At 47.7% G+C, this 16,079-nt stretch overlaps 3 protein-coding genes across 3 annotated transcripts; 1 reads left to right on the forward strand and 2 right to left on the reverse strand.

Moving 5' to 3' along the window:
• Positions 1 to 3,999: 3,999 nt before the first annotated feature.
• On the forward strand, positions 4,000 to 8,097 carry LOC127786436 (glycerol-3-phosphate acyltransferase RAM2-like). Its single transcript, XM_052313845.1, has 2 exons — positions 4,000 to 4,798; positions 6,970 to 8,097. Exons 1-2 carry the CDS (start codon positions 4,136 to 4,138, stop codon positions 7,897 to 7,899), a joined length of 1,593 nt encoding a protein of 530 aa, XP_052169805.1. The 5' UTR covers positions 4,000 to 4,135; the 3' UTR covers positions 7,900 to 8,097.
• A 57-nt stretch (positions 8,098 to 8,154) lies between these two features.
• Positions 8,155 to 12,350, reverse strand: LOC127786437 (probable prolyl 4-hydroxylase 7). The gene is made up of 7 exons (XM_052313846.1): positions 12,112 to 12,350; positions 11,941 to 11,998; positions 11,753 to 11,857; positions 9,622 to 9,679; positions 9,353 to 9,528; positions 9,212 to 9,272; positions 8,155 to 9,002 (listed from the first exon to the last, which is right to left on the reverse strand). Exons 1-7 carry the CDS (start codon positions 12,267 to 12,269, stop codon positions 8,692 to 8,694), a joined length of 927 nt encoding a protein of 308 aa, XP_052169806.1. The 5' UTR covers positions 12,270 to 12,350; the 3' UTR covers positions 8,155 to 8,691.
• A 485-nt stretch (positions 12,351 to 12,835) lies between these two features.
• On the reverse strand, positions 12,836 to 15,327 carry LOC127752864 (uncharacterized). The gene has a single exon (XM_052278302.1). The coding sequence runs from the start codon at positions 15,106 to 15,108 to the stop codon at positions 14,350 to 14,352; it is 759 nt and encodes a 252-aa protein (XP_052134262.1). The 5' UTR covers positions 15,109 to 15,327; the 3' UTR covers positions 12,836 to 14,349.
• Between the last annotated feature and the right edge of the window lie 752 nt (positions 15,328 to 16,079).

Raw genomic sequence — 16,079 nt, forward strand, 5'->3', positions numbered from 1 at the left:
ATGGCATGCTAGTCCTCTTTTTACCTAATACTACACCTTCATTAATTACATTGCCAACACACTTAAAATTATACTACCTTTGGTTAATTTAAAATTGAACTAACCAATGCCATCTAAATAAAAATAGAGGGAGTACCATTTATGTACCATACATTTTAAGACAAACAGACTTCGTGTACCAATCAGTTCATACAGAAGCCATGTTCGAATCAATAACGAAATATGAATGTTCACCTACACATCATTAGAGATCACTGTCCTCTCCTCCTCCCTGTCAAACTCTTTTCCTTTGAAAACCAAGGAGACCACCATTTCCTTTTTGTGCAGTACTTTGTACGAGTACTGATGGGATTAACCGGATAATATAGACATATCACAATAATTAATTCTAGTGTAAATGTGTAATGCTGAATGCTTGAAATTTAATAAACTTTTCTTGGAAGGTTTTTGGTACCGCCACAGCTGAAATAATTTCTCAAGTATGTTCAACATTGTGGTTGGAAAGCAGTACTATAGCGCTATCTTGGAGAAAAAAAAAATTCAGCAACAGTTTTGGACGCATATATACATAGCATGTCAGAGTTAATTAATTAAGTTTCTGGTAGTGGTGAGGAAATATATAGTTATGAAAATTCCTAGGGATTCTACCGTTTTCTCAGCAACTTTCGAGATGGACTTTGTAGGATTCGATTTATTCTTGTAAGCATTTCCTGTATGCATGTTACATTTTGATAAGTACTGAAGAAATGGTTATGAATATTCCAGTACAACTCAATCAATTTCTCTCATTTATTCAAAGGATTATTTAACCTTTTCAAACAACATCGTGCCTTTCAAAGGACCCTTGATTATCAAAATTCCTTGACCAATTCATCCATATATCACTTATATTTTTCACTATTCCTAGACAATCACCCATTGTGAAGTTAAGAACCTCCCAAATAGCTTCAGGATGCCATCATTTTAGCTCTTTTAATTTTGGAAAGATTTCAACCATTAGCTTAAAAATCATGTGAAGTATTCTCTTAAGGAAAAAGTACGAATTACCCCCGAACTATCGCGGTCGACCGAATTACCCCTTGAACCTAAAAACCAGACTTTGCTCACCCTGAACTTTTAATACCGGACGAATTACCCTCCTCGACCCAATCCAAAGCGGTTTTGTCCTACGTGACGTACATGTAGCAATCCAGTCAACATTTTCTTTAAATAAAATGGTGGGACCCACATGCCATTACTCCTCCTCCCCTCTACTCTCTCTCTCTCGCTCTCTCTCTCTCTCAGGCGTGCGTGGACTAGCAGTGGGCGGTGGCGGCGGCGCGCGGGGAACGGACGTGCAGTCGGCGGCGGAAGAGCGTGTGGATGGCGCGACGGGCGGCGGGCAGCGCCGAGGAGGGTGTTGGAGGAGGCAGGCAGCGCCGAGGATGAGCTCCGCGTCAACGGCGATGAGGCGACGAAAGCGGTGGCACTGCTGCTGCTCCCTTCCCTGGAGATGATGGTGAGGTACCCCTCTCGAGCTCCATGCCAACGACGGCGGGTGACGAGTCCGATCCTCCTTGGGGAGGGCGCGGCGGGTGCCGCGTGCGGCGCACGCAGTAGGGAGGGCGAGACGGGCGGCGGGCGGCACCGAGGACATTGGACCGGCACCGGAGGCAGCCGTCGTGCTCATCCCCCATCTTCGCCTCATGCTTCCACGGAGGCTCGCCGACGTCGCCGAGCAGCAGGAGCCGCATTGGACGAATCTAGTCGTTGTGGAAGAACTCGGCGTCTCGTCGCCACTGATCAGCATGGCGATTTGGGCACCCTATGATTCGTCTTTTGGCGACGCCTTGCCAAGGAATCTATTTTCTGTTATGGTCTCTGCAGACTCTGCTTCTACCGTTGGCCACCGTCTATTTTCTGTTGTGCTCTCTATTTTCTGAGCCGCTCCCACGATACTGGAGGGGATGCCGACGAGGCTGAGGAGGACTATGAGGAGGAGCTCCGTGCGTCGATCCGCCTCCACCGCTGGCCACCATCTCCTCCTTCTCTAGCCATAGACGCAAAGCGAGAGAGAGAGAGAGAGAGAGAGGGTGAGAGAAGGGAAGCAGCGGGAATGGGATTGGGGAGGGATTGGTGTGAGGAAAGAGATGACATGTGGGCCTAGATATTTTTTTATGTTTTATTTTGCTGACTAGATGCCATGTTGGTGGCCACGTATGCAGATTCAAGTCAAAACCGTTCAAAACAGTGTTCGGGGGATTATTTCCGGTATAAATAGTTCAAGGTAAACGATGTCTGGTTTTTGAGTTTAGGAGGGTAATTCGGTCGATTGCTATAGTTAGTGGGGAATTCGTACTTTTAATTACCTTCTCTTAGCAAGTTCAAACACTATCACAGGAATACCTATCACTGTCGACTCATTGTTGTGGGTTCCATTAGAACCGACAGTGATAAATGGATTCGGGGTAAAAAGAAATCGATTTGTAACAGTCGAGCAACACTGTCGATTACTTATTGTCGGATCAACTACAGGTCTTTCATCTGGCAGTGTTGGAGGTTTCTGTGATAGTGAAAGCACACGAATTTCTTTCTCTTCCCCCTTTTGTTATGCTTTAGGACACATCCCTTGAAAACTTTCCTCAATTTCTCAAATGGAGCATATAAGCATATCTTTTTGGGAGCATTCCTCACCACATACGACATACTACTCTAATGCTCTCACCTAATACTCCGTCTTCATCTGCTACATCGCCAACAGACTTTTAATTATACCATTTCTGAATATTTTTTCCACTTACTCTACGTGTTATATATGACAAACAGTCTTCGTGTACCCATCAGTTCACCCAAGAGAGCCTCATATCCATGACGAAACATGAATGATTCACCTACACTTCATAAGAGACCGCTGTTCACCACTGTCCTCTCTCAAGTCCTTTTTCTTTGAGAACCAAAGAGACCATTACTAAAATGTGGGTTAATTGGATCCATACCATTGCAACTTTACCAAATTTATAAAATGACACTACTATTTGTCATATCGGCTATATGCCACTGGAAGTTTCTAAAATTGGAACCATGTCACTCCAGCCACCTTTTCCGTCCTCCTCTCTCACACCGTCTTTGTTCCCGTTCTCATCCCCCTATGGTGCATGCATGCAGTTTTTGTTACTGCATTCATCAATTTTGTTACCGAAGTAAATGTACTACGAAAGAGTTTTTACTTCCATTGGTCTCGATGCACTCATGTTATGTGTGATCAACTGAAACAAAGCCACAGAGGAAGTATGACAATAATGTTTAACAAAAATTATAACATTGTAGGAGTACTTACAAAGAAAAAGAGCAACACATCTGGTTTTAATGTTTTCAAATCAAATATGTTGAGAGCTATTCAGGGTCAGTTTTTGAAAGTTTGATCCAAAAAACCATCGGACTTGCTAAAAATATGATGCCACAGTTTTTACTAAATTTTAGTCACTGTTTTCCACAGAGGAAATAGGAAAGATACTGGCATATTTAAATACAGAGAGTAGTTAGTTTTTATACATCCATTAGTTATTAAAAACACATATTCATCCATGACGAGGTGTCTCTTGTAACTTCACTGATCCCAAAATATATTGTTATGGTCTCTCTTAGATATGCTCGTAAAGATAAGGTGTATGTTTATATGAACGAGTATACCCGTATGTATATAAACGCTTACGTTTGTATCATATTTTCTTTAAAAAAATAACGAAACATGAATGATTCACCTACACTTAATTAGGAGACCACTGTCCTCCTCCCCTCTCTCAACTCCTTGCCTTTGAAAACCAAGGTGACCACCATTTTCTTTTTTTTTTCTTTTTGCAGTACTTTGTACCAGTAATTAATCAACTAACTAATCATGGGATTAACCAAAACTAATTCTTGTGTAAATGTAGTGTGCAATGCCCAGCTGCCCCTTACCTCTCACCAACCAACCATATGTTTCGCCCACTCACACACACTGACACTGCCACCTCACTCTCCACTCCACTCTATATACCCTCGCTCGCGCGCGCGCACTCCACTCGCGCACTCGCGCTCGCTCGAACGAACGCACGCACGCACGCCCGCACGACGCGCGGCGCGGCGCGGCGAGGCGAGGCTAGCTCAATTGGCGGCGATGGAGGCGGTGGCGGAGGCGGTGGCGGCGGCGGTGGCGGCCGGGGTGGAGCCGTTCCCGGCGGTGGACAAGTGCGACGCGTCGGGGCGGGAGGCGCACGCGGTGGCGGCCGACCTGGAGGGGACGCTGCTCCGGTCGCGGAGCGCGTTCCCGTACTACGCGCTCGTGGCGTTCGAGTGCGGCGGCGTGCCGCGGCTGGCGCTGCTGCTGCTGCTGGCCCCGCTGGCGGCGGCGCTCCGGGCGGCGGTGTCGGAGGCGGCGGCGGTGCGGGTGCTGGTGTTCGCGGCGACGGCCGGGGCGCGGGTGCGGGAGATCGAGTCCGCGGCGCGCGCCGTGCTGCCGAGGTTCTACGCCGCCGACGTGCACCCGGGCGCGTGGCGCGTGTTCGCGGCGTGCGCGCGCCGCCGCGTCGTGCTCACGGCCACGCCCCGCGTCATGGCGGAGCCGTTCCTCGTCGACTGCCTCGGCGCCGACGCCGTCGCGGGCACCGAGCTCGCCACGTGGCGCGGCCGCGCCACGGGCCTCGTCGACGACCGCCGCGGCGGCGTCCTCGTCGGCCGCCGCAAGGCGCAGGCGCTCCTCGACATGTTCGCCGGCGGCGACGTCCCGGACGTCGGCCTCGGCGACCGCCGCTCCGACTACCCGTTCATGAGCCTCTGCAAGGTACTTTACAAATATAATTTAACCATTCTTTTTTGGAAGTAATTACAATTAATCCTCTCCATTAATTTTTACTACCATTCTATCAGCATCCGTACTGCACCGGCCGCATGTACGTACTTAAGTAATTAAATCTATAATAACTGGATAATTACAGTGACTTATCAGTATCACACTGATCACACCGGGTAACCGTGCTTTTGGAACAGTTTTAAACAAGAGAATTTTTTAACCAAATTTTACAAAACTTATTAAACGAATTTCATGCATTACCAAGTTGATAACTACTTAAATCTTTATTTGCATGCATACTGTCATTATCAATGGCGACATGTTGACAAACTCTCAACAGGAGCATGCATAGCCCTCTTATAAAATTCGCAAAAACAAAAAAAACTACTCTGCATGATCTTCCATGCTCTATGATCATCTCCATCATGTAACACAATTAGTTACATCAATTCTTTAAAAAAAATTAAAATTTAACAGGTGAAGTTTTTAGGAAAAACAACACGATTAGTAGAAGTACATGCTACTGTGTGACATGCCAAATTAAGATGCAAAATCAGTTGCTGGCCGGGGTCCGTACGAGTGATAAGAGGGCACCACTGCATGATGAATCTGGATGGACTGGTGTGGTACCGAATCGCATTGCATCTCGCATGTGTTGTGGCAGCAGCTAGATAGTTAGAATTGGTACTAGCCTTTTTTTTTTTTCTCATTTCATTTTTTTTCTCTTTTGTGCATGTGCAACAATTAATTGGAGATATAGGAGTACTGTTGGCACTGTAGTGGCTCCAGTATAGAGAGGAGATGAGGAGGAAATTGGTTAAAAACAAAGTTGTGGGTGTATAGGGTTTTAAAATCCGGGGATAATTCGCGGAGCGTGAAAAACTGGCTTTCAGAAAAGAAGTTGCGAGTAGGTTTTTAGAAATTTGGGGATAATTCACGAAACGTGGAAAATGGTGCAAGAGTCACTCAATTGTTTTGGAATTTTTCTTTGTGTTTCTTGATGGTTTTCAAACATGGCCATCTGGAAATCACTCCATATTATTCAGTTCTATGAAAATAGTAGTCAGCTAGTTCTTGCGTGAGAGTTTTTTAGCCCAAAATAGCTATCTAGCCTCGTGACGAAAAATAAAAATAACTTTACACCACATATACACATTAATTAGTTAGAAATTGTTGCTAAACCTACTTGAATTGAGAAGAAAAAGATCCGGCCGCAGACAAGAAATGGAAGGTTTTTTCTTTTCGTGTTGTCCTTGCTGTACTTATCAAATCATCACACATAACTAAACGGCTAATTAATTAGCGATCGATCGATGGGTTCGGTTGGCTCACATCTTCAGCTCAGCAAGTAAATTTAAGTGCGTGCTGGTTAAGGACCCGACACGCCGTCTACCCATATTTATTAATTCAATCTCATCTACATCTCCAGCTCGATTTCTTGGTGGTTAGGTTGGTTAAACACTTTAATTACAACCCCCCAAATGTGGTTAACAAATTGCTCCAAAAAAGGGTTATCTTTTTCGTACAAGATTTGTTTGTAAATGGATGGGGTCACACGAGTAGGGTGTGTGTCTTGCAAGGTTTGCTTAGCTTAGCCCTCTGTTTTTAGTATTAAATCGCAGCACACACACGCAGTTGCAATGCTGTAGCTGCTTTTAGGTGCAACCAGGTAGGTAAACCGGTTCATATATGGCCATAGGCAGCTGTCATGACAAAAAAAATTGGCATTTCTTCGCTCTAGACATAATTCCTGTGTTCCGAATAAACCCTAACAATCGAGAATTTAGCCATTTCTAACAAGTCTCCGAGAGTTGGAAACTACAGTGCATAGAATGTGAATTCTGAACACGTGTTTTTATAACAATATTAATCGTTTTCTTTTTTCAAACACAACTCTGTGTATATATATATTTAATAAGAACACACAAAAAAAAGAGGAAAATGGAACCATAATGAATCCAGATTGGATGTGTGGGGCTTATGGCACGGCATGATGAGATGCTGGCTGTGATGTGAGAGCCTCTTTAATTCTGTTTTTTGGTAGTACTGTGCTGTAATAATAATCCTTGCGAGTTAATGCGGGCATTGGTTGGCTGATGCCTTGTCCTGCGACGTCGTGCATGGCATGGCATGGCGTGGCGTGGCGTGGCGTGGCATGGCAGGAAGGGTACATCGTGCCGCGCTCGCCGGCGGTGGAGGCGGTGCCCATGGACAAGCTGCCGCGGCCGGTGATCTTCCACGACGGCCGCCTCGCGCGGCGGCCGACTCCGCTGGCGGCGCTGCTCGCCGTGCTCTGGTTCCCCGTGGGGTTCGCGCTGGCGTGCGTCCGCATCGCGGCGGGCGCGCTGCTGCCGATGCCGTGGGTGTACTACGCGTTCTGGGCGCTGGGCGTGCGCGTCGTGGTGCGCGGCGCGCCGCCGCCGCGCGCGGAGCGCGCCGCGGGGCGCCGCGGGGTGCTCTTCGCCTGCTCCCACCGCACGCTGCTCGACCCGATCTTCCTCTCGGCGGCGCTCGGCCGCCCCGTGGCCGCCGTCACCTACTCGCTGTCGCGGCTGTCGGAGTTCCTGTCGCCGATCAGGACGGTGCGGCTAACGCGGGACCGCGCCGCCGACGCCGCCATGATCGGCGAGCTCCTCGACGAGGGCGACCTGGCGATCTGCCCCGAGGGGACGACGTGCCGGGAGCCGTTCCTGCTGCGGTTCTCGGCGCTGTTCGCGGAGCTCACCGACGAGGTGGTGCCGGTGGCGATGGAGAGCCGGATGGGCATGTTCCACGGCACGACGGCGAGGGGGTGGAAGGGGATGGACCCCTTCTACTTCTTCATGAACCCCAGCCCGGCGTACGTCGTCACGTTCCTCGGCAAGCTGCCGCCGGAGCACACCTGCGGCGCCGGCGGCAGGTCCAGCCACGAGGTGGCCAACTACATCCAGAGGCTCATCGCCGCCACGCTCTCCTACGAGTGCACCAGCCTCACCAGGAAGGACAAGTACAGGGCGCTCGCCGGCAACGACGGCGTCGTCGACAACGCCACCGGCAAGCTGCCATCGCCGGCGACGGCGACGGCGAACAACAGCAAGGACAAAGCTTGCTAGGAGAAGGGAAAAAAAAGGGGGAAGTGGATGTTCTAGTAGTGAAACTATAATGTTATTAATTTTTACCTGTGTCGATTTGCATGGGGCGGTAAATTTCCTCTTTCTTTTGGTTATTTGTACTGTGTATGCACTTGCAATGTACCAACGGGGAGTTGAATGCAATTTGCATAAGTAAAAGCAATGGGCCAGGACAAGCAAACTATTCTTGTGAGTCAGAAACTCAGAAGCATGCATCTTTCTGCAGGCAACAGCTAAGAACATAAAAGCAAATTTATTTGGTTTGGTAGATTGGGTATCACACATTACACATAGGCCAGGGCATAGGTGTTCCATTCGATTCGGCAACTGAACAACAACCCAACAAGTAAAACGACACCAGACATTATTGATATATACATACTACGAGTCTACTTATCAAATCTGGTCCAGATCAACTGAGTTGTCTCTCGTTTTTGTAAATTGCAAGCAACCAGTTTCACCAGAAGAATTACTTTCCTTTCCAAGAAGAAAAGCAATCGATTGCCACAGAAAGTGAAGCAAAGAAGAGTGTACAATCCGTGGTCGTAGATTCCATTGCTTCAGCTAAAATGAGTAACTAGCCTCGAGCTTGAACAATGAACAGAAACAAGAGTCTGGCTATAATTTTTCTAGGTGCATATAGGCGAAATGGATCTTAGTACATCTTAACTCCTTCCAGGTTACACATGCTATGCTCAGTCCTATATACACCCGGTACCGCGGCAACAATTATCGAGGGCGTGCTGCTATGTATCACAAGGGTGGATCAGTAACTTACTGTGCACACACATTGCAGCTCTTCCGGCAGAAGCCAGGTGCTTCATTGGTACCCACCATGTAGTTCGGATTCTTGGCACACTCCCCTACTGCAGCCCACTGGGGGCAGAGGACGTTCTCATCCTCGCACCCGTCAGTGGAAGCTCCCTGCTTGACAGAGATGTCGAAGGACCTCACATGGATCCATTTAGTTGCGGACCACTTCTGACCTTCAATGACCGGGCAGCTCCCGTGCAGGCTGTCAGAGTCTGTTGTTGCATCGGGGTGGAGACTGAAGAACAGAAGGGCATCACCCTTTACCGGTTTTACTGAAGAGGAGAACCAACAGTTAAACAGCTGATTAAATAATGATCATAATGGAAGGTATAACTCATATATGCACGGCTAAGACAACATGCTGAGTGCTAAGCCCACAGAATTTATCAGCTGACAAGGAACATACATAGTTCTGCATTATTTAATATCTGGTTTTAGAAGCAAAGTAACTTAAAATTCTATTACAGGCAATTCACTATACCTGCATATCCATTTTTAGCACAGTCAGACCATGTATCATCCTTGGGTTGTAATAACTTCCCCTAAAAAAAATAGTCGAGTTACTGCAAGGGAAATCCAAGTGGCTAACACTGTAGAAAGTTAAAGAGGACAGGTAAACTACCTCTGCTTCTGGAAAGATGGTCTCTCCCCCCTTCCCAACGTCTGAAAGGTACATGAGCACAGTGGCGATCCGATGTCCTCCAAGAGCTTGATTATTTTTGTCATGGAAGTAATCATAGTGTGGCTCATACTTCTCGCCATTCTGATAATGTAATATTTGAATGGATTCGCCATTATCTAAACATGGGCAAGATAATGATAATACCATTAATGATTACAAAAAATGAGGTAGAGAAATTTTAACCTAGAATGGTTAGGCATTTCGGATACCTGGTGGAAGGAACGTCCAAGCTGCAATCCTCTCCTCTATCCTAGCTACAACTTCGTCCTGCCAAATGAATAGTTCAGTTCAACTTAGTTGTTACATGTGGTACTCTGTACCAGACACAATCAGCTAAAGGCACGGTAGATTATTAATCTGACTCATCTGAAAGCAAAGGTAGCTTTAACAGTCTCTATGGTACAGAATGGAAACTGAACTACAGGTGGTTGTGTGCAAATATGTTTGCAATAGTGAACACATGGGGCAATATCCCAACTGGTCTGCCCTCAGGTTCAAATAGTAAGTTCAGATCATCACAATTACGAGCTTGAGAACTGGCCTGTTACTCAGTATTGACGTCCATATGGCAAATATGACTACATGGTTCAGTGCTATAAGACAACAGCATAGACAGTAAGACAGATGCAAAGAAAATATGAGCAAGGTGGAAAACAATATAAAGCATGAGAGGCAGTTACAACCCATAAGACAATGCACACAGCTCGGATTTGAAGTCCATTTAAAACAGTATACATGCAATGCTACGAGTCAAGAGGAGAGAAATTGGTGAAGCGAATCCAGCAGAGGAAACATGACATGTAAAACTAACATCAAAGGTCAATCACCCAGATATTGGTATTAATCATTAATGCCATAAAGTAACTAAGTATGGCTGATATTAAAGAGTTGTGATGTATTTTGAGCAACCAATTACATGGGCACTAAATAAAGTATACAAGAAGCATCTACCTACCAATTAATCAGAACTGAATTTTTGTCATACATTTTCACATAGCCTCATAAACAAATCACTTACTCAAATCAACACAACTGCTGGGAGGAACAAACATAATAACATTTCACTAGTGAGTACAAATTTCAGAGAAGGTAAAAGCAACAAATAATGAAGATAAGAAATAGTTCAAGTTTATTGTGATTATATCAAGAAAAGGAAAAACAAAACCTTTTCTAGTAGCAAATGGATGAATTTCAGCATATGATATATGAGGACTTCCTACAGACTCTGGTGTGTTCCCTACAAGCTAAAGCTAGCAATATGAACAGAACAAATGACTGTAGAGTACTTTATTACAGTACAGTCTGCATGTCACAACTGACAACTATTGAGATGAGTTGTAAGAAAAGCTGAAAACAGGTAAAAATATAAGGAATAGAAATATACATGAATTTCAAATAGTAGCATACCTTTGCAAACAATACTAATGTAAATAGGAAATAATTGATCGAATTTCATCTCTCACAAACTACAAAAGAAAACTACCTAGGAAAAAAAATAAGCACCCCAGATTCCAATAAATATGAAGACAAAAAAAACATGGAGAAGTATTAGTACATTGAGCGAACATGATAAAAAGATATGAACCCCCAACGATGAAACTTCAGCCAAAAAAAAAACATTGGTTTCAAACATGTGTTGCAGATACCAAATCACCAAAGTTGCGTATTACCAAATAGAAGCTTAGCCATATATCCCCTCTTTTAATTTGGCCATGCTAAAAAAGTATCCCCAAGCATTTTAGATGAAATGTTATCTCCAAATTGAGAGGAAACAACAAGTTCACCAAATCACAAGAAGAACTATAGTAGCCAAGTTCTGATCCAGCATTTAGTGTACTGATTGTGATAACCAACAAAAAGCTGTAACAGACTGCATCTGCCACAGGCTATTTAATCCAAGCACATTAAATTCAAATTCTGAACTGCTTCTGCTACAAAATCCTAAATTGGTACAAGCACATAGATTAATCTCCCTTGGCAGTTTAATACTACCTAAACATGCACGAACACCAACTATAAAGACCTGGTATGGCAGTGGCATGGTAGCGCATCAAGAATCATTACCTACAAGGACTACCACCCAAAATACAAAAATCTGCTATTTTAGATTTCCAACACATATCCAATCTAAAAATACAAACTATACCGCAGCAATTCCACCAATTCCCCTTTCCATGTCGAAATTACAGTCGACACAGAGGCATTCTCCTTCCTAGATCTCTACTATTAACAGCGAGCTGAGCCAGTGAGGCCTATAACCAGGTCGGGACCAATCCAACACCTCAAAACATTATCGAAAGAACAGAACGGAATCAGGCGGTGCGGTGGCTGGCTGCTGACCTGCTTCTTCTCGAGGAACATGCCGGAGCTGGTCCGCACCTCGCTCATGACGCTCTTCCCGGACTCGTTGTCCGCCACCATCGACTTCTCCAGCTTGTCCTTCGCCTACAAATCGAATCAATCCACTATTACCCAAAAGGTTCCCCGAATGCGACGAGATCGAGCGGGATGCCACAGTGTACACTCACCAGCGAGATCAGGTGCTCGCACTCCGCGTCCGTCAGGAACCCCTTGTGCAGGAACGCCCTAGAACGAAGCGGCGGGTCAGGATATCGCACGAACCCTAATTCGCGGCGGGATGGCCATGGGAGAGAGAGAGAGAGAGAGAGAGAGATCGTCTCGTCAGTCGTCACACTCACCTGGGGCGCCACGAGAGCTGCACGACGCGGGATGGGTCAAATGCGCCGCGGCCGCTCCCCGCCGCGGCGGCGGAGGAGGCCACTCCGGCGAGCACCAGGAGGGCCACGGCGAGGAGGCGGAGGCTGCTATGGCGGCGGCGCGAGCTGAGAGCGGCCATGGCGCGGCGCCGAGATGCGCGGAGGAGGAAAAGCTTCGAAGGGGGAGGGAGAGAGAGAGGCGCGATGTAGTAGTAGTCGCGTAGAGTGAGTGACAGGTGGGCCCGGTGCCAGTGAGAGATGGAGGCGCTAGTTTGTTGGGTTCCTTCTGGAAGCTTCCGGGGTTCGCGGGGGGTGATGGACTTTGACTTTTACGTGTTGCTCGCACGGAGGCGTACTTCTTATCTGCTTGTACTTTTGGTGAAGCATTTGTGAGATCGTCCGGTGTGTGAGGGGGAGAAAAATCAAGCCAATTCCGTGTGCTATGAGAAATGCGTCTGTTGAGATTCAAACCTCATTTGAAACACATGAATCCCAGAAAGAAATTCTGCGATGAGTTTTCGTTAGGTTAACTTTACATTTGAATCTCTCGTCATCTCCGCGGCTACCACATGACCTTTTAAACCGATTGGTATCGGACAGCAATATTGTGACTGCTCAAGTTTTCAGTCGTCAGACCATCAAACTTCAGGGAAATCAGATGTGCATAGCTTTACTCCCATTTCCATAGCTCCAGCAGGTAGTGGCATCCAGAGTCAGGAGGACCAACTCACGAATAGGCAGTAAATTCAATTTCATACTATGCCTCATATGCGAGTAATTTCAGTTTTTTTTTCTATTGTTGTTTGGAAAACATAGTAATTTATGTTCAACAGCATTGGCATTTAGAACGGTAAAAACCTGTCAAGACAAATTGGACTATAACTCCTATTTCAGACATTTTTTATATGTAGTTACAGAATAGTCCAGTTCAGTATATTGACAGCCGTGTTAATCTTTGCTAACAAATCCAGACGTGCAGTGCAGGCACAGAATCAAGTCAAACAACAAACAAGATCTGATGTTTGTTCGTTTCCAGCTTCTTAAAAATAGCAGCAGAGTAGAAACACTCAAAGCGAAAAAAGGTAGAAGTATCCTAAAAATAAAACAGGAATCCTGATACAGAGAGGTTTCAGAGTTTTACAGCTCAAAAGGAAAAACCCATTTTATTTCAGGAGAACTAGGTCTGATAAGAGTAACTGCATTTTCGTTCACAAAGAAAACGGAGTAACTGAATGATGGTGCAGATGAAGTCATGAAACTATGCAGGGGGAACGCATTGGTGCTTAAAAACAGCAATACAACCTATCATGGTAACCTAAACAGAAAGGCAACATATAATGGTAACCAAGCATCATGGAAGTGTCCATTCTTGTTTTTCTCTCAAAACAAACATTGGCCATCCAAGGTGCAGAAACAAAATGTCACACCAGATGAGCAAATCAAGCACTATTATTACGTATACCCTGATTCCTGATAATTCAGTTGATCAGTACAGGAGTGAAGCATAACATTTGCCGGAATGACCGAAGGAGGTCATTCAATGTAATTAAGATAAGAAGGGAGTGAAGCATAACATAAGGTGGCCTGCATAATCTAGCAGTCCACATGAACAAAACAAATACCTCACACAAATTCATTTGAAGTCATAATGGAGCAATTCATGCATAGATCACTAAGAAATGTGTATTCTAAAAAATAAAACATATGGCTGAGCGGACCAAACTTTCAATCATTTTGTTGTACTGAACAGCATAACATCTGCTTATTACAGTGAATGAATTTATAAATCTCACTAGCAGAAAAAACAATAATGGTGTAATACCAAAAGGTACCTCTTCTATCTCTCGATTTAACAAGGTATGATTCATATGCAGCAAATAGTGCATATGGTATTGAACTATTGACATTTGGAATGACAAAATACCAAATGTCCTCAAAATTTGTCTCCTAAAATACAAGGAGCTCTCCTGGATCCCAATTCCATTCTAACAACTTATTATTGCCTGTTGATAAATTACAAATGGAGATCACATACACCTCCAAGAACACAACAAAAAATTTGCATGCGCAGCTAAGTTCTCATGATCAAACTCTCCTCGTAACCAAAGCACAAGGCACACTTTGTCGAATTATACCGTGATCCGTGACGAAAACTACAACACGGATCATATGCATCGCTGAGTTTGGAAGGGAAATTTGTATCACCTTTTTATACCGTATTCAGTCAAGAAATCCGGTTTGCCGGAGAACGGCGTCGCGCACGCGGCGGAGGTCGCGCCCCTTGAGCGTCCGGCCGACGCCCTCGAGCATCGAGGACGGCTTCACCGGCCCGCCGAAGCCGCCGCCGGCGGACGCGCGCGCCACCATCTCGTGCGGGGGCAGCATAGCGGCGTCCCCACGGAGGAGCTCCTCGTCGTCGTCGTCGTCGTATCTGTCGCCTGGCACGCCGGCCAGATGGTCCCACCCGCTCCTCCGCGGCGGCGGCGGCCGGACGGGCACCTTCACGGGAGCCGACTGGTGGTACGGCACCGCGGGGGGCTGCTCCGGGAGGTGGAACCTCACCCTGGGGGCCGACGGGATCGCGCGCGCGGCGGACGGGGGCGACTGGGTCTGCGCCGAGGACGACGCCGCCGCCTCCGCGGCGGCGATGGTCGCCTTGCGGCGGAGCAGCGCCCCGGCGGCGCCGGCGGTGGCCACGGCAGCAGCGCCGCCGCGCCCGGAGAGCCTCCTGTCCCCCTCGTGAAGCGCGGCGAGGAGCCCAACGTGGCCGCCCGGGACGCGGGCCGGTTTACCGGACGGATCGGGAGGCGGCGGCGGCGGAGGGTCCGAGGACGGGGCCGGCGCGAAGAGGAGGTCCCCCTCGAGGAGCTCGTCGCCCGCCGCGGTCGGGGAGGTGGGGAGAGACGGGGTCGGCGAGGTGAACATGCCGAGGAAGCGCTCCGCCGGCGGCGAGCGGCGCGTGCGGGCGGTGGAGTCCATGGTGGTGGTGGTGGTGGTGGTCCCCACTCCGGCGAGGGCCGGCGGTGTCAGGAGGTGGGGGCTGCGTGCTTGACTTTTTCGAGCATCGTGTGGGGGCTTTGGGTTCTATATACTCCGGCCCACGGATTGAGATTTCCTAGGCCCATCTTGGGCTGGGTTAACGTAGGCCCATATCTCGAAGAGGAAGTAGGAAATGTACATAGACGGCCCATCATCTTATCACCGGATTACAAAATTGTCCCCCGACAGCAAAACCAGATATATGGCATCCTCGACTTATAAAACCACGTCACTCTGGGTCCTTAGACAGTTTTGACCCTAATTTTGTCTGACGTAGCATATAAGTTAGCGCGGGACCCACATGGGTCCCACGTGTCTGTGAAACCTCCCTTTTTCTTTCCCTTTCCCCATCTCCCGTCTCTTCCCCCATCTCTTCCTCATGTCTAGAGTGGCGGCCCCAATGATGGCACAAGAGGTGGCTAACGAGGTCCACCCTCACTCCCCTCCTCCAACTCCTTCTTCCTCGGCATCCCCGGCCCCTCCCTCTCTCTCCCGACGATCTTGATTGAGTGGCGGCGCACCCTTCCTGACCCCATGGATCCCAACGACGGCATGGACAGTAGGAGGCACACGGCGAGCTCCACTCCTCGCTTCCTTCCTCTAGATCCCTCTTCCTCGACGTCCCCGACCCCTTCCCCTCTCTCCCGGCGATCTTGAGGAAGAGCGGCGACGGCAACCTCCCCGCCCCTACGGACCCCGATGACGGGGTAGGCAACGGCCGACGAGGTACACACGCTCCCCTCCTCCACCACCCTCTTCCTCGACTCCCCCACTCCCTCATAGTGCTCACGTGTTGTTGCGCCCTCCGTCCCCGGTCTATTGACTTCCCATGGAGCGGTGGCCTCTCAAAGCCCCTCATCCCGCTTCTGGGAGGTGGTCTTGGGAGAGCACGTCTGACGTGCAGCGCTCGC

Source organism: Oryza glaberrima, chromosome 10, assembly GCF_000147395.1.
Source record: "Oryza glaberrima chromosome 10, OglaRS2, whole genome shotgun sequence".
NCBI classification, from domain to species: Eukaryota; Viridiplantae; Streptophyta; class Magnoliopsida; order Poales; family Poaceae; genus Oryza; species Oryza glaberrima.